General features: G+C 37.7%; 1 protein-coding gene across 2 annotated transcripts; it reads right to left on the bottom strand.

Annotated features, from left to right (window-relative positions):
* Window positions 1–2,950: 2,950 nt before the first annotated feature.
* On the bottom strand, window positions 2,951–26,750 carry ttll4 (tubulin tyrosine ligase-like family, member 4). Of its 2 annotated transcripts, XM_067443509.1 has the most exons (19): window positions 26,639–26,750; window positions 23,806–25,194; window positions 22,583–22,649; window positions 22,420–22,465; window positions 16,914–17,032; window positions 16,625–16,735; window positions 14,124–14,200; window positions 13,825–14,019; window positions 13,660–13,742; window positions 13,445–13,573; window positions 13,227–13,349; window positions 12,953–13,051; window positions 12,736–12,870; window positions 12,186–12,323; window positions 7,200–7,296; window positions 6,821–7,031; window positions 6,660–6,730; window positions 3,380–3,429; window positions 2,951–3,287 (listed from the first exon to the last, which is right to left on the bottom strand). In XM_067443509.1, exons 2-19 carry the CDS (start codon window positions 25,120–25,122, stop codon window positions 3,110–3,112), a joined length of 3,246 nt encoding a protein of 1,081 aa, XP_067299610.1. In that variant the 5' UTR covers window positions 25,123–25,194; window positions 26,639–26,750; the 3' UTR covers window positions 2,951–3,109. The 2 variants fall into 2 exon arrangements, with proteins under 2 accessions (XP_067299610.1, XP_067299611.1); XM_067443510.1 differs by lacking the exons at window positions 22,420–22,465; window positions 22,583–22,649; window positions 23,806–25,194; window positions 26,639–26,750 and adding an exon at window positions 17,488–17,498.
* Window positions 26,751–27,007: the final 257 nt, after the last annotated feature.

Genomic DNA, 27,007 nt, shown 5'->3' with positions numbered 1-27,007 from the left:
AAGAGACGACCTGCCTGCTGCTTCTTGCCTGTAATGCCACATTAGGGCCATCAAATGTGAACTGGCTTCAATAAGTGTGGTTTAATTTCCAGGAACGGACAATCAAGTCATAGATGCTCTGTCCAGGGATCTGCTACATCTGGGGTAATGGAGGCTTCACCCAGATATAGTGCAGTTGATTTGGCAGTGTGTCGGCGAGGCAGAAGTGGACCTGTTTGCATCAGGTCTGAGAAGTCCAGCCTACTGGGACAGAATGCATTCTATCCATTTCCAGTGCTATGGGAGACTTTACACCAAACATTCCTGTTGAAACACAGGGTACATTTAGTAGCACCTCAATGGCCAGCCAAGCCATGGTTTCCTCTTCTACTGAATCTTTTGCTGGGGCAACTATGTCAACATCTCATCAGAAACAATCTCAGCAGTAACCTCACTCAGCTGAATAAGTGCGTTTGGCATCGGGATCCGGCTCATCTTCAGCATTGTGTCTGGCAACTGGGTCCAGTTCACTGTTACTGTGATTTTGAATCAGCAATAAAATCAACACCATTTCTAATGCCGGGTTACTTCAGCACACTTTAAGCTGTGGCAGACACTTTAAGCAGCACACTTTAAGTTCTCTTCTTGGTGTGAGGATCAAGGAATTAATAGTATACTGTGCTGAAAGAAAGGAGTTTCTTACAACATCTATTAGAAGACAAAGCAGTTCCTACCTTAAAAGTGTGTTGCCACCATATCTGCTGATCATGCTCCAGTTGATGGTCCTCTTTGGTATCTCATAACCTTTACAAAAAATTTAAAGCCTGTTTGCTTTACTCCTTTTCCTGTGTGGGACTAGTACTTATACTCAAATTCTTTTGTGCATTACAATTTGAACCATTGGATGTCACGGACAGGTGGGAGGCATTCCTCATGACTGTGTCATCCACTAGAGCTTAGGAATTAAACCTAATGGTTCTGCGAATTTCAGATTCCCGCCAGAGTTCTTTGTCATTCTGAATGCGCAAGCAAGCATCCCAAGGCTGGGCACTGAGCTACTGCGGTTTAAATCCTTGCAGCTTGGTCTACCTGATGACGGGACTTCGTTGTTATATTTTCATAACCTATCTGTGCTTAGCACCGCCTCTGGTGGTCACCTCGAATTCACAGAACCACAGTACCATATGTAACTAGCAGTGTTTGTTTTTACAACAGGTGGTTAATATTTCTCACTCATTAAAACAACTAACTTTCATCTTCACGGTAATCCCACACTTGATCTACATGTTCCAGATCTATGTTTGTGTTTAAGAATATGATGTGACAAAATGGTGTATGAATGTCTTGTCCTAACTCAAAATAAAATATAAACATAAATCATTATAGGTGTAAGAGCATCTGGAAAAAGTGAAGAAATGGTTTGGAAAATGCATTCTTTCATTACGAACATTTACTTGTTGTATTTAAGGTTTTTTTCTACCCTTTTTAATGAATTAAAAAAAAATTCCAGGTCAAGAAATAACACTTAAATTTAGGCTAACTCATTTATCCAGGATTTCCCAAGACCATAGAAAATGCCATTTAAAGGAAAGAAAAACTTAACCAAATATGGTTTGTTGAGGCTCCCAGACCCCTGGCTGAGAACACTGTACCTATTATTATACACATTGTAAGTGCTCAATAGTAATTATACGCATACTAAAGGGAATCTGGGAATAAAAGAAATTTACAGGGTTCCCACTCGTTTGATCATTTTCCAGGACATTTTCATTTTACTACAGCGAGAATAAAAGACGACGATCATGCCTTAAAGTAATATATTGCTCTCCAAGTCTTTAAAAGATGTATAGGTTATTGCCATGACTTAACTATAAAATCAGTTTTTAATATGAGCTCTTAATCACACATTATGACTAAGGAAGCTTGTTTCCACTTGTAGTAAAGTACTACATTTAACTACTGACTCTCTCTCTCTCTCTCTCTCTCTGTATGTGTATATGTATATATATATATATATATATATATATATATATATATATATATATATATATATAGTTAGTACTTTACAACATAAATATATTTACACTACTACATTTAACTACTAACTATATTATATATATATATATATAGTTAGTATTTAAATGTAGTAAACTTTACTACATTTATATATATATATATTTATTTATATATATATATATATATATATATATATATATATATATATATATATATATATATATATATATATATATATATATATATATATATATATATATATATAATGTTGAATATAATGTATAGTATAATATTTGTGGGTCCTAATAATAATAATAATAATAACAATATTTTAATAATAAGTAGTAATAATTAAAAAAAGCCTCTCTTCATTTGGCTTAAAATATCACGATGGCATTGTTGTATTGTGAGTTTAGTATTGTGAATTGTATTGAATCACGACATGAGTGTATCATTACACCCCTCCCGGTCAGCCAAGCTGGTGTTGCATAAAACAGTTGTGATATGCTCAAAATAACCACAAGCACAAGTGTGATTAAGATCCACAGATCACTGTTAATATTAAACTCACTTTTGAGGATCCAATAAAAATGGTTATGAAAGAATTAAACAGTCATATTTCGAATAGCAATTTTAATTTAAAAACCCTAACCTGAGCATTTTGTCTCCCTTCAGCCAGGCATGCAAATGTCATTAGAAGACAAGAGTTATTTTTATTTTTACAGTAAGATCTCTTTTCCAAACTTATTTCATCCCACACATTTCAAATTATCTGCCCAAAAGATGACTGTACTATACATAAACCTTTGATGTAAACAAAGCCAAATTATCTATAGGCTCACATGGAATCACAATCAAAACTCCAAAAAGGAAGAGCTCTTTCTTCCTGCCACACAGATGCACTGTGTATGTTAACCTGTGTGTTCCAGCATCAAAATACTGCTATTAACACTCATCCATTTGACCAGTTATTTATTTAGTCTGCTTTCCAGTGTTTTCTCCCCCCAAATGCAGAACTGCACAACTCTAAGAGCTATGCTAGGAGTGCCAGCTGAGATGTTACATATACACACAGTTTAGAAGCTCTGAATGTTCATGGTTTTGGGGGTTGAACTCAAAGGTCATCATGAGAAGGCAGGCTGTCACTGACCAGGCTGGAGCTGGAGGTGGGACTGGGGGTCAGGCTAACAGTACTCTGCAAACTCATGTCTGGAAGACTCATGGTGACTGACTGAACCTCACGATCCGACAAGTCCTCATCTTCAGCATCAGATCTCTGACTGACCAGCACACTAAGAAACAGAGAAAGCGATATTACATAAGAATGAGAATAAGGTCAGATGCAAGCTGTCAGTGAGGGATGGTTGTTGGTGTTTGTACATACCTAGACCTAGTCAGCTTAGGTCTATGTCCATGATATGACTTGGAAGACCACTATGAATACAAGCACATGTATAAAAAAAACATATTAACTCAATTAATTGATTTTATTAACTTCAACAGAGTTCACTCAAGCAATGACCTAGGGCTGCAGCTATTGATACTTTTTGTAATCGATTAATCTAGCACTTAATTAATCGATTAAAGGGGGGGTGAAATGCTGTTTCATGCATACTGATCTTTTTACACTGTTAAAGACTTGGAATCCCATACTAAACATAGACAAAGTTTCAAAAGTTAAGGTGGACGTTTGATGGGAGTATTTCTTTGTCAAAAATACTACTTCCGGTTAGTCATAAGTTTCGGCAAGTTTTTTGAGATCATGCGTCCCCTTTGACGTTAATGGGGGCGGAATTTCCTTGTATGGGCCTTACGGACAATTCTACCGGAAGTGCGTGAGAGAGAGAGAGAGAGGGAGAGAGCGAAAGTAACAGGCTACGCCCATCAAATCGCTGTCTTGTAGGATGCTGGAAAGGTGATGTGCACATAACAATGTCACCAAAAAAAGTGCGTTTTTGGTTGCCAGACCAAGACAGTCCTGCACAGATTCCCCAAAACCCCGCGTTAAGGCAACAGTGGATGTAATTTGCTTTTCCGGATCAGCAACTGAGTTGCGCGAATGTTTATATCTGTTCGCTGCATTTCGGTGCCGACTGTTTCATAAACAAGGCCCAGCTCGACGCCGGATTTTCCCAATCGCCTAATGCTGAAGTATGGAGCAGTCCCAACGTTAGAAGGGTAAGTGAGACTGCTTCAAATGTCTGTGTTTTTTTTTAGTCCGCTTACTGTCTACACAAACCACGCGTAAACACACAAACACACGTGCACAACTGCACTTCCCACATGTACACCTTCAAAGACAAAAATATGACGATATAATTCAAGTATAAATATGTAAATAACACAAGCCGCTAAGCATATTATATAGTTAGTGTATAACTTGTACCACATACAGACGTCCTGCTCTAGTCGATGTTTTTTCATGAGCTGTATGCCAAAATCATCAGTATTAAAACAATGAAAGACCTGAAATATTTCAGTTGGTGTGTAATGAATCTAAAATATATGAAAGTTTATTTTTTATCATTACATTACGGAAAATAATGAACTATCACAATATGCAAATTTTTTGAGAAGGACCTGTATATAGTGAAAATAAGACAGGCATTTTAAAATTAACACCTAATTTATTTTCTTTTTAGAAAAAAAATGTTTTATTGCTGAAATTGCATACATTAATAACTGTGAAACTAAACATTTTGAATGCATACACTTGACATATTATATTATATAAAAATGTATTTCAAATTACTTTAAAAAGGTAAACATAATTTAATCTAAAACTAAACCTACAAGCATTTGCAAGAAGTGAAAAATATTGGATAGGAAGGACACTTGAAATAAGAACAAGAGTAGAGATGGGCATACTGGAGATGCGTGGATCAGTTCTAATGTCACTGGATTCATGTTAAAAACAAACTATCCACCCGCACCCGATCATCACAAATTCAAATCCTCAGTGTTAAGCGCGATGTTAACGTCACATATTAGCTACACTGAAGTAGGTTGCTTTAAAAATATATATATTTGGCGAAATTACATTTCTTAAACTAAACCAGGGTTGTCAATACATCACACGGAGGAGCAGCCGCTGGAACATGAGAAATGCGAGAGATGAGTTTGTAATGGAAAATGTTTTTTTTTTCTTCAATAGTGTAACCATATATGTGACCCGTCACGGAAACCAGGGACACAAGTCTACTATTGAGAAAAATGAGAAAGAAGCATTTTTTTTTTTCAAATTATGTAATTATCGATTTTTTTGCAGAATCTGAAAGCCTCTCCGTGTTTGAGATAATTGTATATTTAAAAGCGTATATTTTGAGGTTGAAATCGCCTTGTTTTGTCTGTGTGTATTTCCATACTGGCTTTTGTTATTGCCCCGCCCTCCAAGGGACGTATGGCTAATTATTTATGCAGCGCTCTGGCCGGCTGTAGAGATGATCCAAGTGACGATGAAAGCGGCATAATAAGACTGGATAATACCCTAATCTACAACTGAGCGAAGATGAAGAAGAGGAAGAATGTATCAGACAGGCGTCAGACGAGTTGGACTGTAAGAAATCAGAGGCTATATCAATAGTAACATTTGACGGGGATAAAGGCAGAGAAATGGCTCAAATCTGTAACCGTGGCTATAGTGTAGTGGTAAGACGCATGTCATCAAGTTGACGCAACTCGATCAGAGGATCGAATCGGCCTTTTGCCACACTCTCTCTACTCCCTTTTCCCATCACACATCAGATCGGAAAGACATTTATTTTCAAAAGGAATTGAAAAAATGTTAGTGGAAATAAAGCATCTAACATGTATTTATTAATAAGTGTTTCTCGGTTTATTAATAATTGTTTATTAATAATAATAAGTGTTTCTCGGTTAGAGTGCGTGGCAAAAGGCGGATTCGAACCACTGATCGATATGCGTCAAAACTTAATGACATGTGCCTTACCCCTACATTACAGCCACGGTTAAGGACTGTACCCATTTCTCTGTCTTTATCCCCTTCAAACAGACGCACAGTACATCCACTAAGAAGACCCCGGCAAACAGAAAGCGTGCCCGAACGACTTATTTCATTGGAGGCAACAAGATTTGCAAGAATACTTTTCTGTTTCTTATGGAGTGTTCCAGAAACGCCAAAGTTTGTCGTTTTGTGTTCATTCTAAGAACACACACACGTTATCTCATGTTTAGACCTTCCCATACCTACCTATTGTTCTTAACTGTCATTTTAATTGTAATCGTGCAATCGTCCAAAAGCCCTGTTTCTATAATGGGCTTTTAGATGGTAATTTTATCATCTTTATTATTAGTAGTATGCGGTCCGATTTTTCGCGTTGCATCTGTCGTTACTAGCAACCATGCAGCTTTACAGGGGGTATGGCTTATCTAAATGAGCCCTATTGTCACTCCCAGCAGGTGAGAACTGCAAAACTTCAGAGGCTGTTTTCTCTCGTTGACACTTTTCTAAAGCATGGCCACAACTTCTCCAAATATTATCAGATTTCCATGTGTTACACATCGTTGGTAAGCTTGGAGACTACACTTTCAGAATCTGTGAATAACTCAAAATGCCCCAGAACCGACTTGTGTCCCTACTTTCCGTGACTGGTCACATATTACAAGAGTCTGTTAAAAAACAGCTACTGCGGTGGGGTACTCACGTGATGAACAGAATCTGCCAGGTTCCCCAGGTGCACCCGTTTCTCACACAAATCCCTCAGTAGATTGATACCTAAATGAAGTAGGGAAAGAGTCAAGATGGATAGCTACATAAACCGAGACAGAGGTACAGATCAAAGCACGGTGCAATGCAGACACACACCTTTGCTCCTGCTGAGACAGTATTTCTGTTCCCATTGGTTGAGGAGGATGTTGAGGTAGCGAGGTTGCTCAAAGAAGCGGAGGTACCGGGAGGAAGCATGAGAGGGAAAAACTCGCTCAAAATCACCTTTACGACTCAACTCGTCTTCACTCTCTGCAAGGACACGCACATCATCAGGCGTCAGCACATCCAGGATTGTGGCACAGAAATCCTACAAAGACAAAAACACATTTCATTAAAATGCGTGAGGAGCTGATGTAATGCAGTTATTAGTTTTATCAGTAAACTTCCAGCTTGGATTATTGTACAGTGCTTTCTGCGTAGCTTAAGTGACCATCACTGTATAAGTATATGATAAAGACAGCGTGTGTTTGAGTACCTGGTCTCCAAAGCGCTGGCTCAGATAAAAAGCTTTCTTTACTTTCTCATCAGTCGAAATGTCTGATCGCCATTTCTCTCGCACCACTCCACATAAACTGAACAATATAGAGTAAAACTTCAATAAGAGGCAAAAAAGAAATCAATAAAGAATAATAATTAATAAATGAATAATGTACTTTTTCGGGATGATAAAAAACATTGTTGTTGTCTCTGCAGTTAAAATGACAAGATAACAATTCTGGCTATAGTTTTGTTATTTTAAAGGGGGGGTGAAACACTCAGTTTCAGTCAATCTCATGTCAATCTTGAGTACCTATAGAGTAGTATTGCATCCTTCATATCTCCGAAAAGTCTTTAGTTTTATTATATTTATAAAAGAAATATGGGCTGTACCGAGTCTTTCCAGAAAAAAATCGATCGCCTGGAGGCGTATCGTGTGGGCGGAGCTAAAGAATGACAAGCGCGCAAAGCGGTGACGTCCTCAAGCGTGGAGAAACCCATGGCTATCACAGATAATGATCCAGCATCATTCGGAGGCTGAAATAAATTGAACAGGAGAAACGGCAACAGCAGGATGTCCGTCTCTGTGGTATGTACTGTATTTAGTGACTTGTCAACATTTGTGTCTTTACTCGCAGTTTATGAGGACATGATTCGGTTTATGGACTATTGTATGTGATTAAACCTTAGCAGTAGCAAGCAAAACGTTTTTGCACATCAGACTAGTGTACATAGAACAACAATAGAGTCCGTTAGCGCATTTGAATGACGAAGCACGCGATCGTGTCGTTTACTGATGTTTACTCACGCGACGATAAGCAACAGCACAGACATTTGAAGCAGTTTTACTCACCGGCTGCTTCCAAAGCAGAACCGAACCTTTATTGCTGGGACTGCTTCATCAAAAACACACTTCTTTGGTATGATTTGGTGTAGTCCTGACAGCAGTGAACGGTGGAGATCCACTTTTGCGTCGCGACTGAAACGATGTTGTGAAGCTTCCCGTCAGTTCTGCGTTCAAATCTGGTCAAATGCAGCGCTGCCTTCCCGGAATGCTGTGCTGAAGCGTTGAAGTCACCCATAGGAATAAAGTGGAGCGCGGCGCCTGGATCTGCACCTGAGTGTTTATGGCCGTGCATTTCCTCTCTCGCTCTAGTCACGCGCGCGCACCCTACCGGGAGAAGAGCCCATACGGCCCGTATACAAGGACCTTCCGATCTATTAACGTCAAGTCGACCCATACTCGAAAAAAACTCTCCGAAACTTGTGAGAAACCGGAAGGAGTATTTTTAACACAGAAATACTCCATCAAACGTCCAACATTATTTTTTGAAACTTTGTCTATGTTTAGGATGGGAATCCAAGTCTTTAACAGTGTAAAAAGCTCAGTATGCATGAAACAGCATTTCACACCCCCTTTAATAGTTTCTTTATTTTATTTTAATTTAATGTATTGATCACTGAGGGTTATCTAATTGAACTATTTGTGGTTTGTAGAGCTGAACGATTAATTGCGACAATTAATTCATTATGGATAGGCCTGCCGCGATAGTCAATAAATCGCACAATAAAAAAACAAGTTTGATAATTTTTCCGCCTGCGATAATTTCCACTTGCATGCTTGTTTGTTTTCCTCGTCTCTCTCGTTGACTGCGCACACACGCACCTCATTTGGGGAGGCATTTATACTCAACGCGCAGACCAGCTTCGGTGTGATGAGACGTCATACGCGGCCAGATTCTTCTGGAACTCAAGTTTCTTCGGTTGCGGAGCCGCACGCAAAGTTACAAAATTTGACACAGCGCCAAAGAAATGCCGTCTCGCGCACTCCGCGTTGAAGTCATTTTTGCCGCACGCACCCTCACGCTTGTGCGGATGCATTGAGTATAAACTAGGCTTAAAGCTACATTGAAGTTTGATAAATGCAAGTTCATTCTTCGGTTCAATCTTTGTGTGCTAAAAAGGCACATAAGTTCCTGTAGCGATAGCAATACACCAGGGATGGAAATTAACTTTTTTGTCCACCGGCCACTGTGGCTGGTGGATTTCAAAATCTACCAGCCACTCCATGTTTTTACCAGCCACTTTCTTGTTTTTAACCGACAATGTGTAACTGCATGTGAAAAATTAATACTACAAGCTCTACAATACTTAAGCAGTTTATTTAATCTCAAGTCTCAATGAAATACTGACATTTTCTCTATCTCTCTTATACACACACAAACCATGAACTGATATACATTTCATTAAATAAGTAGGGCTCCGTGCGCTTTTTTTTTTACCTGGATGTGGCATTTGGATGATTCGTGATCTTTTATGGCTTCCAGCTTTAGGTTTTTAGTCCCAACAATGAAACTATTAGTTTTGGCATCTTCTGAAGCGTGTTGACGACATACCAAACAAAACATTGTCAGTAGGGATGCACAGAAATAAAAATTATTGGCCGAAACACCAAAAGAAATTATGCCAACTATTAGTACCATTGCATTTATGGCTAATGCTGTGACTGTGTAACTTTACTAAAAATCAAGGCATTGCGATTGCATAAATTAATATTAAAGTTTCAAATATTAATCAATTACAAATTATGCAAATATTTATTTAGCACATTGCAACAATCTACAGTATAAAATACAATTCAAACTAAACTGTTTAACTTGACCTCACTCATGTGTACATGAGTGGGTACAGAAATTCAATAAAGTAAGCAAATGTAAAATAACTGCATATTTTAACTGTTTAAATTAAAGATTAATCCTTATTAAACTTACAAAACCTATTCAAGAGCAGCGAGTGTTGTCCTTTTGTTTGACATTAAACAGACAGCAGTAAAGGCTACTGCCCCTTTAAGACCTAGTGCAGGGATATGCTCTTCTTTCTCGACTGTATAACTTTCACTTGAGGCATATTCAGACTATGTCTGCTTGGATACTAATCAAGATGGACATGTTGACATACTTCTTGTGTTGAGTTTGTCCATTTAAGCGCAAGACTTGAAAGAGAACTCAATATTTGCGCGCTGTGAGACGAGTGCGCGTTCTCGGATGAGGCGCAGTGACGGATCTTCTCTCAGCACGCGCGAGTTCGTATTCGCATCTTCTGGTACTACGTCCGGGTAATGACGGCGAAAACGACTGGTCATATTCGGACATACGGCCGCACTCGCATGCATTGAACAAAGTTTACAAAGAGGGGAAACAGTATGCTATTTTTATTTACCCGCCACGGTGGCCGGTTGGTGAAGCGAGTTTACCCGCCACAACTCAAAATCACCCGCATTTGGCTGGTGGCGGGTGCTAATTTCCATCCCTGCAATACACATTCTCCTTTTTTTTACCAAATAAATGAAAAGCATGTCATCAATGTCTTCTCTCTTGCTGTATCAAAATCTTGCCTAGCTTTCCTCAGAGATGGTCAAGTCAAGTTCAGTTTGTGCATGATTAAAATATATAATTTTTTTTAATACTGTATCCTAAATTGTTGATAATTAAGTTATATATCATATGCTGAGGTACATTTCTGGAGTGTTAATGATTAAAAGAAAAAAACAAGAACCGTACAGAACCGAACCGTGTGTTTTGTGACCCGTGTCACCCTTAATATCCACCTCATCTGTTGCAATTTTTTGGGTTGTTTTGTTCATTTATTGTGGATATTTAAAATGTTTTCCATTTTCAGTGTTAAACAGTCTTTAGAAATAAAAGTTTATTGATCTTTGAAAAAAATTTACCTGCATTATTATGCCATTATCATTATTTTAGATGAAAATGGTCTCAGAACGACAATATTATCGTTTATCGCAATCATTTCTTGGCCAATTTATCCAGCAAAATGTGTTATCGTGACAGGCCTAACTACAGAAGTTGTCTTAATTAATTAAACGATTAATGTACGATAATACCACGATATGTTTAAACAAGATTATTTTAAACACGAAACGCAAAGGCTGCGATTACACGTGTCATGGGAGATTAAAGCAGTCTGCAGAAGACACATCAACTTGGCACGTTACGCCTACCGGCCTGGCTTAAAGGATCAAATATTGTGTTGGTCATACTATACAACAGTAGCCTAGAAATCTAGACGCACCCTAACGGCAGCAAATTTAATCTGCCGGCAAGTGTCGTCTAGGAACTCTCAATACCCTTCTGAGCTGTATTCCTCACAATCTGGATGGGCCAATCACATCATGTATAGAGTCGGCGGGCGGGGCCATAATGACGACGACCGAGTTGCGTTTGCATGCTTCTAGTAAACACAGAAACTGGCGAACGGCGGTCTTTCGAATCAGCTTTGACTGCGATTGGCTGACTTGGAGTTAAGCTTTTCTCTGAGAAAAGAACGGCACTGAAGTCATTCTTAAAAAGGGAAGATGTGTTCGGAGTTTAGCCGACCAGATACGACGAATATTTAATCTGTCAGCGAGCTCTGCTTCACCTTCGTTGCTCTGGTTGGTGTAGCGCTATCCTATCGCGTGCAGAGGGAGTTTGAAAGACAACCGTTTATCCCGCCCCTCGGATTGAACCCTGTCTATGGTGAGTTTCCAGACCAAACATCTTGATGTGGGTCTGGCTTGTCAGGCTAATACAACAGGGGTGGAAGAAAAGATTCTCTTTCCAATGATTCTGGACCAATTCTGAGCTTAGATTTTATCTGCAGGTGCACAATGGTGCTGCGTGTGTTTAGAAACACCTGTATTCTGCTTGCTTCTATTTCCTCTCTAACACACACACACCACTTAAACCATAAAATAATATTTCATTGCATTCTGAAACTTTGAAGCAAATTAATATGACATTTGTGGGCTTCATTGTACAGGATATGTGTGTGAGAAACTTTGCTTGGCGTTGCCCTTACTTAGTATGTAAGTATAATCATTGTATATAATCATTAATAAAACTTACTGATGCAAAACTCTTGAGTGGTACAGAGCAATACAAGTCAATAAACAAATTTTAAAACACAATGTAAAACCAGAGCTGACCTGTTGGTGGAGCTGCTGGCACTGGAGCCAGATGGCTCACTGTCTTCTCTCAATGGCAAGACAAAGCCAGCAAGGTTCAGCAGGTCCCGTATCATCTGACCCTTGATGCTGACGTCCAGCGGTGTGTTCGAATGCAGGCTACAGAGAGGAAGAAGAAGAAACATTATGATAAAGATATTAAATAGAGATGGCAGGACTCTGTGTAAAAAAACTTGGAAAAATAAAAATTATGAAACTAAATTAACATCTTTTATAGGAAAAATCCTCTAGTTCTGCACTATTAATATAATAAGTAATTTATTATATTACTTGATAACATATTATTTAGTGTAAATGTATTTATTATAGTTCATAAGAGTTACTCTCGTTTGTGTGCCAAATAAACACTGCTCTGATTATTCTAATTATTTTAACCAAGTTATTTAACACTGCTCCTAACATCAGTGTAACTGAAGGTTAGTAACTTAGTAACTAAATGCCTTGACCTAAAGTTGCCGGACAACTGTAATTTCTGACCAGCTTCAGCTGTAGGATTTCCTGTGTGCTATACCTGGGTGAGATGTTCACCTCCAGGACCCATGGTTTCAGATTCTCATCCAACATGATGTCAAAGCCAAACAGCTCATGACAGCTATAGGCAGAACGCACATACATCTTCATCAGCGAATTCACAAAGGGGTCAGACCTGCCATGGGAAGAGACCATAATACACTGAGTTTCAGTGTAAAGGAACATAGTGTGCACATCTGCCAATACTGAATACTTACGCAATGATGGTTTTGATGACCATATCTTTGATCTTATCCCAGATGAGAGTGGTGTTGATACCCTGAGAGCCCAAGTATTGCCACAGTGCCTTCAAAGCCCTGCATTAATTAAAACTTCAATCATTAGACTATTACAATTCAGGGCCAGTTCTAATATTTGATTTATATTGGTTATCATGAAGCCATCTGAGTGGGCTCCTGATTCATTCAAAAAACCTTACAAGTGCAGGATCAGCTCACCCTGGATACCTGCATAATAACTCATTATTCTTACCATTTATGGCCCTGACAGGCCTTGTCATCGCTGTTACTCTGATACTCAGAGTTCTTCTTATTTACACTGTAGTTTGTAAGGTGCATGAACTTGTTGTTGAGGGTCTTCATAGAAGGAGAGTATCTGTGTTGAATAAAATTCACAAAACACCAGTTTAAATGAGCGAACCCAACACATCTGCACATTTTTAAATGCTTTGTTAAATGACATATACTCACTTGCAGCTTGCAAAGCGCACTAGTCCATCGTTAAAGATGTAAACACGCAGTGGGTCATAAGAAGTCACATACACATAGATGCGTAGATCAAACTTATTCCCACTGATGAGGTAGGGCTTGTGAAGATACCTGCAGAAATACAAAGTACATTGTTTAACAGATCAGATGCACCCCTCAATGAGGAATCAAATATCTTCCAAGGTCTTCCAACTAACTTCTGCACGAGGAGTGGTCTCTTGCGTGGCATTTGGCTCCACTTGTGAATGACCTGAATGCCAATTCCACGAGCAGATGCAGGCTAAATGTGAGAAATAGCAGCACATCAATGACAAGAATCTCAGAAAAGTAATTTCACAACAACTCTTGAAATATAGCGGTACCGGTTTAACAATCCATTTCTGCTTGCTGCCTCCATTCTCCCAGGCTTTCTTCAGCAGCTTGATATCCTGTGGGAGAATGAAGGAGCGTGGGAAGAAGCCAAACTCTCTTTTGCCAAAGCGTGCCTGCATCTTGGACAGGTTACTCCAAAGTCGGTCCTTCCGGCCAATCTGAAAGGAGCCTGGAAAGTGGTTCAGCTGCCAAACAGAAATGTATGCTTGTTAATACTCAAAAAACTGGATTTTTATTAAATGGTAATACACAGATGATAAAATACTTCACGTTCCCATCCCAATCTTACCTTCTGAAACTCTCTAATAGCCTTGAACCCTATTGCCTTCATATGGTGACCCCAGCAGCCCAGCCAATCATGACTCTCTAGAATTAAGAATAGCACATGACACAACAGATTGCAGACTATAACTTTTGCACATTCTGGACGGGTAAGACCTAAACCGCTGAAATTCAGAGACAGTTCGTAGATTTTAGCCAGTCAGAGTTGGAAGATTTCACAGAAAATTGCACACTGTATGAGGTGCACAGACTCCATCCAGTTAGATGATATTAAACATGTTTGTCATTTAGTAATTTTGGAACACATATTGATTTAATTTGTCATGTATTTTCCTGCATGTCTTCTCTTCTCTATCTTGCTTCATAATCTAGTTGTCAAATAAACCTGGCATTGTGTATTAGTAGGGATTTGAGTGTAACAGTTTAAATCACCCATGGTTTGGCTTTTATCACTGGTTTATGGTCACGGTTTCAGTACGGTATAGTGTTGTCACGATACCAAAATTATGACTTCGATACGATATCAGACTAAAATATCGATATATTGATACTAAATCGATACCACAGTAAAATAAATAAATAAATAAATAAGATGCTTAATATGACAACAGAACTTGTTATTATTCATTGTTATTTTTTACTAAAAATTAATGTGGCCAGCATGTTCCTTAGGGTTGGGCATCGTTTTGATTTGAACAATAATTGATCAATTACTATTAAAATTATCTCAATGTATATTTTACAATATAGGGTAATTGTGTGGCAATAGCTTACACACAGCACAAAAAAGCTTGATTTCGAATGGTAAATTGAATTTAAAAAGACGAGTAAACAGTAATAAAATAAGAACAAATAAACAGATTACAAACAATAGCGCAAATACATGCAATAGAATAGAAGATACAAATTAAACAGACTGCTTTATTTTTTCCGGTAAGTCTAACATTCAGATAAGAAACTGAATTAAAAAAATGCATAGTAATTACATTTAAAACAACATTGGATAATGTTCTTTGTAAAAAATTCAATAGCGTACAGATGAAACTATTAAAGTTACACAAGTTGATCAGTCAAGAGCAGTTGATCGTTTGTCTTTTTGTAGTTTGAATAGCAAATGACTGCGGTCCCTTTAAGACTAACGGACGCATGGATCCTGAACACTGCTCCTGTTACTCGTTCTTCCTGAAGTGTTCCCGACTGTGTTTACGTCAATACTCTTCCAGATGCGCACTGATAATTCTTTGAGTGTATTTGACCAATAATAAGCTGGAAAAGGAAGCAAATGTTTGCACTTGTATCATGTCAGAGGCGGCTTTATTACGGTAGGCTATGTGTGTGCGCTTCAGATGTGAGCACGAAATCTGCGGTGATTAGTAGAATTAATTTATGTGCAATCCCGCGCGAAATTCAGACCGATCACACACTAACACTAACACACTGTCATGAGGAAAAAGTCCAGCAGAACGCGCGTTCGCCGTGCTCAGAGGTTAACCGGGCTGAGTGAGAATATGCCGGTGTGTGTGTCAACTCGCTGACGGTCAGAGAGGAGAGCGCAGCTGATATCGATACTGTAAAAACTGAGAATCGTATCGTTTCAGATATTCCAGTATCGATATATATCGAAATATCGATATTTTTGACAACACTAGTACGGTATTTGCTGTGCTCAGGGAAAAAGGACAACAATTTTACACTATCAAATAAAAATAATGAATAAGAACAAATAATTAAACTACAAGCAACAGTGCAAATAAATACAATACAGCAAAGATACAAATAAAATAAACAGTGCTTTTAAGGTTTTTCAGGTAGGTCTAACAGTAGTTTTCAGGTACAGAAGATGAAGTAATCAATGTAAAACAACATTGCATATAACACAATGTATAATGCACACAGATCATAATATTTCATGATGATGAAGAACTGCAATGTCACATGAGTGTGTCCATGATAGAGATGATCAAAGCCAAAAAGATGTATAGCCCAAAAATTGGCATTTTCAAAATGGTAAATTAAAATGATCTGTTAAACACACATCTTCATTAAGAGAGAAGCTGAACAGATGCAGTCACACAGGTACAAATCTCTCTTTCTTTCTCTCTCTTGCACGATAATTATTTCAAATAAATACTATAATTCATTCAAATAATTGTAATCTTATGCACTACTTTATCTCTGTGTCTGATTCAAAGCGGGCAGAATGCTGGATCTAACAAGCCTTAACTGCTGAAAATAACCATCAATTTTACACTTCCGTTCAAATACTGTGCTGCAAACATCAATAACAGCTTAAAGTTGTCAATGTTTAGTTAGTTGTCAAGGGGTCTGACCGCAAGTAGCTCCTTTATAGGTACTAAATTGACATCGGGGGCTGACATGCTGCTCTTAGTCTTAGAGAGGTGTTGTTGGATGATATATGACACACCCCTTGTAGTGTATTCCAACCTTAATGCAAGTATTTTGAACATCGCCAAAAACAACACCCTAAAACAGAAGCTCTTGACTCACTTTTAGTAGCATTGAAATGCGATCTGGAAATGGTGTTTTTCACCACATTGGGAGTGACTGTGGTTATCTTCCATTTGAGTAGCTTCCTCTGTTCAGCAGGCAACAGCTCCACTGTGAAGTGTGGAGAAAATGTTACAACAGTGTTTAAAACAAGAGCTGTTATCTAAAAGAGGAAAATGTGTATTTAATCTGTTAATACTGCCAAATTATACAGTAGTAATAATCAATAATATTTAAATGAAATTATTTAAATTCATTGAGTCATTAAAATCTTTTTGTGTGTGCCAACCTCTTTCATTGGCAGTGCTGAAGTACAGTGTGGGGGGCATATGAGGGAAGAGACTGGGAATAAGTGCAGATCTCTCCACCAGACCCCCCTCTACATCAGGACTAATGGGCTCCTCCACACTAAACCAAAAAAAAAAGAGAATTTGTTTTTTAGTAATATTAGTATCTACACACTCAGAATGCCTTCAGAAAAACTACTAAAGGTCTACACATTCTCCGGCACTTAATTTATTAAACATTTTGGCTCATTTGAAGATGATTTCAGCTGCCAGTAAGAGCGTAATACTTTCAGCTCTGTTGAACATACCGAATTACTGGGGGGAAAATCAGCACCAAAAAAACCCAGTTTTGAATTCTTGAGGCAAAATACTCTTAAAGATTCCTGTACTGTGCTTTTAAGGATCTGTCAACAGCCAAATTCCTCATTTAAAAATAAACCACTTCAGATAGAGATTCCAATAAATAAAAAAACTTAGCAAATAATATTTAAATCTGATACCCAGACAAACATAAAATATAATGAGCAAACTTAATAAATCAGTGGAAAACGGATACAGAAAAACAACATAACTCACGTGACAGTCATGTAGAACCGCTGAGGTTGATTCAAAATGGGCCTTACACTCAACATGGGCATTTACTTTGAGTGGGAAAAGCAAAACCAGAAAACACCTACTACAAACAACAAAACCATCAGCTGGACGTCACTTCATGACAATGGCTCCACGGGCCTGACAATTCACTAGAGACTCATTTTCCTGTTATAGAGGGATAGTTCTACTTCTATCACACAAGAACAATTGTGGGACCTTTCTACAGGCCTCTGGCTTGAAAGCTTTTCTCTGACAGCAACCACTAGAACAAACAAAAAAAAACTGTCAGGTCCTCCTCTGTGTGTTGGTCATCACCATGGTAATGTCAGGTGACTAGAAGAGAAACATGTAAAGTTACAAGAAAAAGTATATAAGAGATGCAATCTAGTTTACATAGTCAGCCTTACTTTGCACTCAAAATCTCTGTCAAAAGTAAGCCTTTGGCAGATCACCAGCAACCAGCACAAAGCAAGGATTAGCTTACAGAAAGAGATCCTTGAATCAGCAAAAAGATAAATAAAAAAAAGAAAAAAGAAGAAAAAAGGGCTTTGCAAAATACTGTAGCTGAACTAAAATTCTGATGGAATAACTTTGGACCTAGAGAATATTTTGTGGGAAAAAATATATTAGTAAAAATAAAATTCAGCCCCTTGGATTTCACATACACTAATGTTCAATTTTATTGTTAATTTTATTCCGAAATGAACTGATCAAAAGTAACAACTATTTATAAAAAAAGATACAGATTTATATCTGAAGGATCTTGTGACACTGAAGACTATTAATACCCTGCCATCACAAGAATTTTTTTATTTTTTTTGTATATATACTCAAAAACAGACATTTTAAATTGAAATATTTCAAAAATTTGGTTTCTACTGCATTTTTTTATCAAATAAATGCAGCCTTGGTGGGTGAGCAATCTGAGCATAAGAGACTTCTTTCAAAAACATTTAAAAATTCTTACCAATACCAAACATTTGAAAGGTATTGAATATACATATACATGTGTGAACCACAATTGTAGGGGAAATGTATCCTTTATGGTGTTCTTTTTTTATTTTTCAGATAAAAATACATTTCTTTCTGTAGTCAAGGTCAGTGTGTTTTGAAAGAGAATAGACTAGAGAATGTTTTTCTGAGAAAACAAGTAAATGCTTATTGCTTAGGGTGAAAGTATTGACAATTATGGGATGTAGAAAGGAAGATGACACAGAAGTACATGTCTCAAAAAGGGAATACAAAGGCCTTATAATAATCTGTTCAATTGCTTATCCAATCAGTTCTAATAGTCTTTATTCTATGGTAAATTATTATACATGACTGTACTGATCATGCATATTAGGCTACCAAGGTTTGTGTCTAAAACCTTGTTTAAGTTTAACCATTGAGTAGCCTGAGTTCACTTTACATGTTGTGGAATTCCACCAGTTTCTAGAGAGTTAGGAAACATGATGTAAAACAGTGAGAGCCATCCTTAAAATAATTTTATGTCGTTACAAACCCGTAAGACCTTTGTTCATCTTCAGGACACAAATTAGGATATTTCTGATGAAATCCGATAGAGCTCTGTCCCCTCCATATAGACAGCAGGGCTGTCAATCTTCCTCCATTATCCAATTCGAATTTCATTTATTAGTTTTTTTTATATTCAAATTATTTTTTAATATTAAGTGAAAAACTACTAAAGTCTATTTAAGTTTAAACATATTTGACAACGTGTTACTTACACAAAAACAAGTAAATCAACTAATGGCCAAGAGCACAGACCTCTCTCTCACCCTCAGCTCACGCTCTCTGCTGAGTGCTGATCAAGATTTTTGTGCAAGCAATTAAAGGTCGCAACTCTTGTGCCAAATATAGCAGGCTTCATTCAGTGATTGAAATAAATATTATTAATATTAATTGAAGTTTTACAGCATATTGAACACTCCAAGCAAGCTGTGCTGTGCTAAACATGGAACCTTTCCTTGACATGAAACGTTAAATAATTAAACCAGTGGAAGCAGTGCATTTATCCTTTATTCATGCAATATCTATTCAGTCAGTACAGGGCTTTACGCTAACTTTTTTCTTGAGTAGCACTTGTGCTCCTAATAAAAATTAGGAGCACAGTCAAAGATTTAGGAGCACTTTCTAATCCATTAAACGCATTCCAATTATAACTTTCCCATTACAGGACGATATGTGTCCCCTTAAATTAATGTCTAGGGGCATTTTTACCATTATAAGAGCAATGTTTTCTAATCTTATTAAATTTATGCATCATTTGTCAATTTCTTAAATTAAAATGGAAAAGTAGTTTTTAAAATCTTAAAGGGTTACTTCAGCGATTAGCATATGGCTTTGTATCAGTAGAAACCCTGGAGTATATTCAAATTATTGTGCTTTCCCCCCTCATATCTCCCTGAGACAAGAGATTTATGCATTTTATTTCTGGAAAAATTCCTCCTATGATGCAAATTGACGATTTTTGCATCATAGGAGGAATGTTTGCTCAAAGGCTAAAGACTACAGCCAGCAGAGGGAGCCATTTCCGCATGTTTTGAATTCGCACATGGGGGATGGGAGATTACACTCAGCTTGCAGGGAGAGCTCAGCTGGCAGGCCCTCATTTAAACGGAGCTATGGTGTGCAATGTAAGTCTTTTAACTTCTCAAATTAATTTCTATGAAAGTTAAGCTTGTAAAGGCATGAACTGAAACGCGCCAGACTGAACTCGCGTTGTGAATGTATGCCGCGAGTGTAGTCGCGATTACCTCAGCTCTCATCACTCGTGCAGTTAGTGCTCAGTGCTGTGATACTCGCGCGGTGACTCACTCATTATATTGAACAGACACGTTCAGTTTTTAATTGTAGTGTCTTCTCTAACTCAGTCACTGTAATCAAGTTGGTGACGTTGGGGAATGGCACAGGGCAGCGAAGCATTCTGGGAATTGTAGTCTTTCATCCCCATGGGACAAAAATACATTTTCTGTCTTTTCTCAGTCTAGAAGACACCAAATTCAAAAATCATTTCACATTTCTACTACATTGATGACCCAGTTTAAATACAGATTCATCTTCCCAGCGCTGAAGTACCCCTTTAATTTAAACAATAAATTCATTTAGAACAATTAGACACAATCCGACTGTTTCCAATCAAATGAGATATGCATCAAAAGATCCATCTTTGCACTGCAGAAGTGGCACAGAAGCTCTATCTTAAAGTGGTATTTAGACACATTTACATGTGTAAATAATGTTGAATGAATGTTTTACATGTACGTTTTTGAATTCAGAAATATGTACAAATTAAACTTTAAAAGTTTAATATTTTAAATAAAAAATCCATGCAAAGTAAAAATATGAATTCTTGAATTGGTGGCGGGAATTCATTCAGTCAATAGTTCAAAACACAGATTCATTTGAATCGAATCGCTTAGAGATGCAAATCAGTTCTGGTGTGGCTTTGATTTTCGCCAAATAGACAGTGTTGTGGCTAAAACGTTGTTCCTTAATATCAACTTGTCTACTGGACTTTTGTACACGATCAGTATCACATATGCAATCATGCCAATACTCGGAGCAATAGCAAGCCGTAACTTTTGGCACTCTGGCGTCACACGGTTTGGAAAGAATCATCATGATATACTCACACATTATGTACATTTAGTAATTGTTTAAACAGCATATGTGATAAAGACTAAACTCAAGAACTCAAGGGCTTTATATTAATACATTATTTTTGATGGCATTTTTGCCCCAGGCATACGTTAATTTCTGAGCTTGTTTATGATAATCCAAATGTGGTATTTCCAGTTCATTTTGATTTGGCTGCAAATCATCAGCATGGTGCATGAGGTGTCTGGTAAAGTGCGCATGGCTGCGTCGTCACATCCGTTTCACCTTGTAAACAGTCGTTGTTTGAAGTGTAGTCCGTAGCACACGTTGTTAAGGCCCAGAAAGGTGGTAAAGACATCGATAAAATAGTCCATGTGACTGTGGTTCAACCTTAATTTTATGAAGAGACGAAAAAAAGTTTTTTGTGCAAAAACAAACATAATAGTGACTTTATTCAACAATTTCATCACGTAAGTGCGAGTCTCAAGCCTGACAAGCCAGACCCACATCAAGATGTTTGGTCTGGAAACTCAACATAGACAGGGCTCAATCCGAGGGGCGGGATAAACGGTTGTCTTTCAAACTCCCTCTGCACGCGATAGGATAGCGCTACCGCTAACCAGAGCAACGAAGGTGAAACAGAGCTTGTTGATAGATTAAACATTCACCGTATCCGGTCGGCTAAACTCCGAACACATCTTCCCTTTTTAAGAATGTCTTCAGTGCCGCTCTTAGTTCTTTTCTCAGAGAAAAGCTTAACTCCAAGTCAGCCAATTGCAGTCACCCTTGCTGCCACTAGGGTGCGTCTAGATTTCTAGGCTAGCCAGTCTCCTACGCAGTTTACATTTTAAATACAGTGCAGCTCCTGCATCATCATTACACGCATCCGTCGTGGTGCTCACGTGAACAACATCGGCTGCCGTAGAACTCTTAAGTGCTGCACTGTTGTATAAACTGCATAGAAGACTGGCACAGACTAGACTAAATTGTTGAATAAAGTTTTATTTGCACACAAAAAGTATTAAAATTAAAATGAACTATAATAAAATAAAGAAATATAATAGAATAAAATTAAGGTTGAACCACTGGAATCACATGGACGCTTTTTGTACTACCTTTCAGGGCCTTGAGAGTGTTAATAACATTGCTGTTGTTGAGGGGTCAGAGAGCTCTCGGATTTGTGCTCAAAAGATGAACGAAGGTCTTACAGTTTTGGTATGACATAAGGGTGAGTAATTAATGACAGAATTTACATTTTTGGGTGCTCAACCCTTTACATGTTGAATATTTTTAAGATAAAATTTGAATTACCTGGATAAGGCCACCATGGACGTTGTTGAGGAGATATCACAATCATCTGAGGAGTAAAACAATGACAAAATGTAACATTGTTCAAATACATTTAGCTAAGAGTTTTGATAACACAGGTTCACGTATCCTGAGGTAAATCAACAGAAAGACGCAGTTCTGTTACCATCATCACTGAAGTCATTCTCCAGCTGATCTGGAAGCTCCTCCTCATCAACCTCTAGTAGCATTGCCTGTCTGAAAAGTGAAGTACAATGCATAAAAAACCCTGAACATTGACATCTGACATGTGACTTTTATAGGAGGAGCACACAGTATTTGGGTGCTTTAAAAATTGTCAAAAATGTAAACAATTTCTTTGTTTGATTTAATGATTTAGTCAAACCAATTTGTTGATCTACCATCCAAAAGTCAGTAAGATTTTAAAACAGTAACACTTTTATTCAGCAAGGATGAATTCAATTGATGAAACAATTCATTGATTAAATGATTTATAATGTTACAAAATACTTTTTTGTTCTTTTGAACTTTCTACTTATCAAAGAATCCTTGAAAAGTGTATTCTTTAATATACAGGAGTTTTTTCCCCAACAGTGAATTCACAAGAGGCTCAGATTTCATATTATAGACTTTAAGAAATAAAATAATAATAATATTTTTTTAGACCTTTTTAATGATTTATAGTCATAGACTGTCTGTATATTAAAAGGTAACCCAGCAGTTTTTTGTAAAATAAGTTATGTAAAATATAATTCATATTATTATTATTAATTATTTTATGTTTATTCTGACATATTTTTAATTTGTAATAGTGAAAGTTATTGAAATGGTAATTTCTTATTTTGTTAAATATTTTCAGCAATAATAATAATAATTATTAGTAATGTTAATATATAAACACAAAATTTTATATACACACTTTTCATTTGAAAAAATAAATAAATTAAATAAAAAAGCGCATTTTAAATACCAATCTTAACCAGAATAATCACAATTAGATATTTTCACCATATCGTGCAGCCCTAAATAGTATTAACATTTAAAATAACTTTTCTGCTTCAATATATTTAAAAAATGTACTTTATCTCTTTGATAGCAAAGCTGAATTTTCAGCATCATTACTTCAGTCTTCAGTGTCACATGATCATTCAGAAATCAATCTAATATGATGATTTGGTGCTCAAGAAACATTTCATTAATGTTAAACACAGCTGTGCTGCATAATATTTCAGTGGAAACAAGACACTTTTATAAATAGAAAGTTCAAAACCAGAGCATTTTGAAATACTATTTTTTTGTAACATTTATTAATTTCAGATACTGTCTTTTTTGGGTCAATTTAGTGTGACCGCTAGTGTACTGTGTGTGTGTAATTTCAAGTAAATGAACATGCCTCTGAATCTCTGGATTATCTTCCTCCTCTCCAAGTGTCATGGGGCTTGTGTCCATCTGAGAGGCCTGACAACTTTCCTCTTTTGTGAGATGAATGGCAGATATCTGGTTTGTGACGGTGTAAACTGACGGCGAATGTGGAGAGGCCATACTGTGGCCAGTCACCTTTGGAATGGCACAATCACCTCCATGTGTCATAACATTACAAAGAACAGCAGAGGGGAACTTCTCATCCATTATATCAAAACTGAGGGCACTGTTGGTTTCCATGGGTGCAAAACAAGACTCCTTATCTTCACTAATAAGGCTGATGGGTGCAGCACTATCTGTGAGATGTTTTTTGTTGCTCAGAATGTTAAGTGTCCCATGCCTTGCAGGTACACTGAGTTTTTGCACAGTGGTAGTGGTGAACTCTGCCTCAGAGCTGATTTTTGTCACTCTCTGAGAAGCTTCACTGGCACTGTGTCCTATACAGCAATCCAGCTCTTTTGCTCTAGTGTCTTCCACTATGATCTTCTCAAACTGCATCAAATCCTTGGCTGCCTTGCTGTGGTTCACAAGCACATCCGTGCATATGTCTTTCAAAGGCACGCTCGGCTGGGGAGGTTTCCTTACGTCTGCTTTGAGGCCTCGTGAATATGTCCCATTGCAGCCGGTTAAGATATTGGCAGGACTGTGCAAGTCATTGGTCTCTTGTTTGGAGTATGGGGGCATTTTGGCATTTGTGGGCCGCATAACTCCATTGCTGTTATCCCTGAGCTTGTTGCTCGTCCAAGGCAAAGACTGATTAGTAGGCATGATTTTCTCAATTACAAACCTTTGAGAAGACGACTTGGGTGGGGAGGGACAGGCAGGACAAACGGACAGCTGAGGTGAAAAGGCCCTTTTTCCTAACAGCCCTGACTTGAACCTAAATGTGTCAAGGTTCCAATGGGGCTGACGGTGGCTATGGCATGCAGCAGGAGCAGCGTTAATATGTGGCAAGCTCTTAGATCTAACACTGAGTGTCCTTAAACCATTACTAGAACAATTTAAAGAACTCGAGCTTGTGCTCTGTGCGCGGCTGACTCTTATAGTAGGCACGTGTGGATAGGCACGTTGTGTGGGGTTCCCTGAGACACAGTAGGGCTGGTCATACAGCACTCTCACATTCGGCTGAGGCAGCGAATCACCCGCGCCACCCTGCAATCTCTTTCTTTCAGTGTTATAGGAGCCTCGTGCGATGGGTGAATGGACTACAGCGGACTTGGCTTGGACGATGAGGGCAGGCCGTGATGCCCCATTCCTTACGTCTTCAGCTCCACTGGAGGCCATTAATTGCCATCTCACACCCCCCTGGCATGGGTTCAGGCACACACATAAGTGAAGAAATGAAGGGTAGAGGGGCTGTAAATCAGATAGAAAAAACATCAGTTATTGATAAAATGCTCAATTTGGAGTTTCAACACAATGTTGTGCCTTTCAGCAGGCCGCAACAACCATAGACATCACTTTATAATAATCCAAATTGTCCCCTTCAATATTTGATATTCTTGATGATGCTCTGCTGCACTCCATTACGCACTGCTCCATTTGGTGGCTGGTCTGTCTAAGCAGTCTAACAGCGCTCAATGTCAAAATGATTAAGGCGGCAGGCCTTAATGTCCACAGAAGACAAATATGAATCACAGACAGAAATAGTAAACAACCAAAAATATCATCCAGTGATGCAATCTACTTGTCTTTGTCAAATTTTACCATTTTGATAATATATTTCATTTACAAAATTCAGTTGGTTTCAGCATATTAGGCTCAAAAAAACTATAATTAAAAGAGTAAATGTATGAATATTAAAAAATATATATATTATTGCGCAAATATTTTCAATTGCATCAATTTCATCAACATCAAAAATTGTATCAATTACAATAAATATCAGATCTTTAATTGTTTGTTTAGTGGCCATCTAGACAATCCTGACATTTAGAAATAGAAATATGCAGTAATTTTCATATTCCATTTAATTTCCAGGAACGGTCCATACATAGAAATCACTGGAAATTACATAACCCAAAGATTTAAATGAATAAAGAACAAACAGCACTGGATTTATTCACCAGTTGCAAATGAACAGTACATGTACCAAAGCAGCATACTAACACAATGTTTTTCATGTAACGTTACCATGGTATTCTTGAATGTAATGCTGAGTAATATTAAAGAACAAAACATGATACTCTGTGTAGTCTGAAAATGAACTATATGGGCACTTGGGATTATGGGTAACGTTAACTATGAAGCCCAAAAGGTTTTCTGTACAACGTTAGGCAGCTTACAAGATTGAGACATCCACACTGTTAAAAGGCTTGATCTTTTCACATCTGAATCCCATTACACTAGCTAAGACCAATACCTCCCTTCTCTTCAGACATAAAAAAACAGCTTGTTATAATGAATAATCAATATGTGGAGCTTTCAGTTGTGTACTTACGTTACATACATGAACGGTGCCATATTTTTGAGAATTGAGTCAAAGCAGACATACAGCATGTGTCCTCAAATCTGAGTGATCTGCCTAGCTAGAAACCAATTTTAGTCATCGTAGCTGTAATAAATTACATCTAGTACGCAGACAGCGCACAAGATTTTGAGCCACAGCCAAAGCGAGGGTAACAGTTAGCCTGTTAGCTTGGCACACAGCAGTCGCCTCACAGCGGGTTAACAATACTTTCTCATGACATACATCACCAGCGTCCTCGTGTACGGGACGAACGAGTTTTGTTTAACACTAACGGTTATTAATTCACACAGACTTATGTCTATTTCACCAAGTGATACAAAATCGTCTTACCGGCTCGGGTTGACAGGGTAATTTCTAGTGTTGCCTGAGTCTCGCGCTCGAGAAGCCCGCCTCGTGCTGTTTTGCCTCCTCGTGCTGCCTGCGCCGCTGCCTGTCTGTCTGCCTGACAGCCAACACACACACACACGCACATACACACACTCATATTCAGGTTGACTGTCTCGCTATCGTGTTAAATACTAAAAATAGTTATATATTTAATATTTAAAAGTTATATATTTAAGTAACATATTTTTCTGTAATTGAAGATATAAAATGTAAATATAAATATAATAACGAAAAAATCTTGTCTTGGCAAATAAATTCAAGTTATACAAATATTTAAGAAAAGGAAAACTAATAAAAACAATTGTGCTTATA

The sequence above is a fragment of the Pseudorasbora parva genome, chromosome 5 (assembly GCF_024679245.1).
Source record: "Pseudorasbora parva isolate DD20220531a chromosome 5, ASM2467924v1, whole genome shotgun sequence".
NCBI classification, from domain to species: domain Eukaryota; kingdom Metazoa; phylum Chordata; class Actinopteri; order Cypriniformes; family Gobionidae; genus Pseudorasbora; species Pseudorasbora parva.
The sequence above is the reverse complement of the archived record's forward strand: the minus strand, read 5'-3'. Positions and strand labels throughout refer to the sequence as shown.

Coding starts and splice junctions, on each gene's coding strand:
- ttll4 (XM_067443509.1), bottom strand. CDS start 25,122: ATGGCCTCCAGTGGAGCTGAAGACGTAAGGAATGGGGCATCACGGCCT. Junction 12,324..12,735: donor GAGGTGAACATCTCACCCAG/GTATAGCACACA, acceptor TCCTCTCTGTAG/CCTGCATTCGAACACACCGC. Junction 7,297..12,185: donor GCCAGCAGCTCCACCAACAG/GTCAGCTCTGGT, acceptor TATATTGTTCAG/TTTATGTGGAGTGGTGCGAG.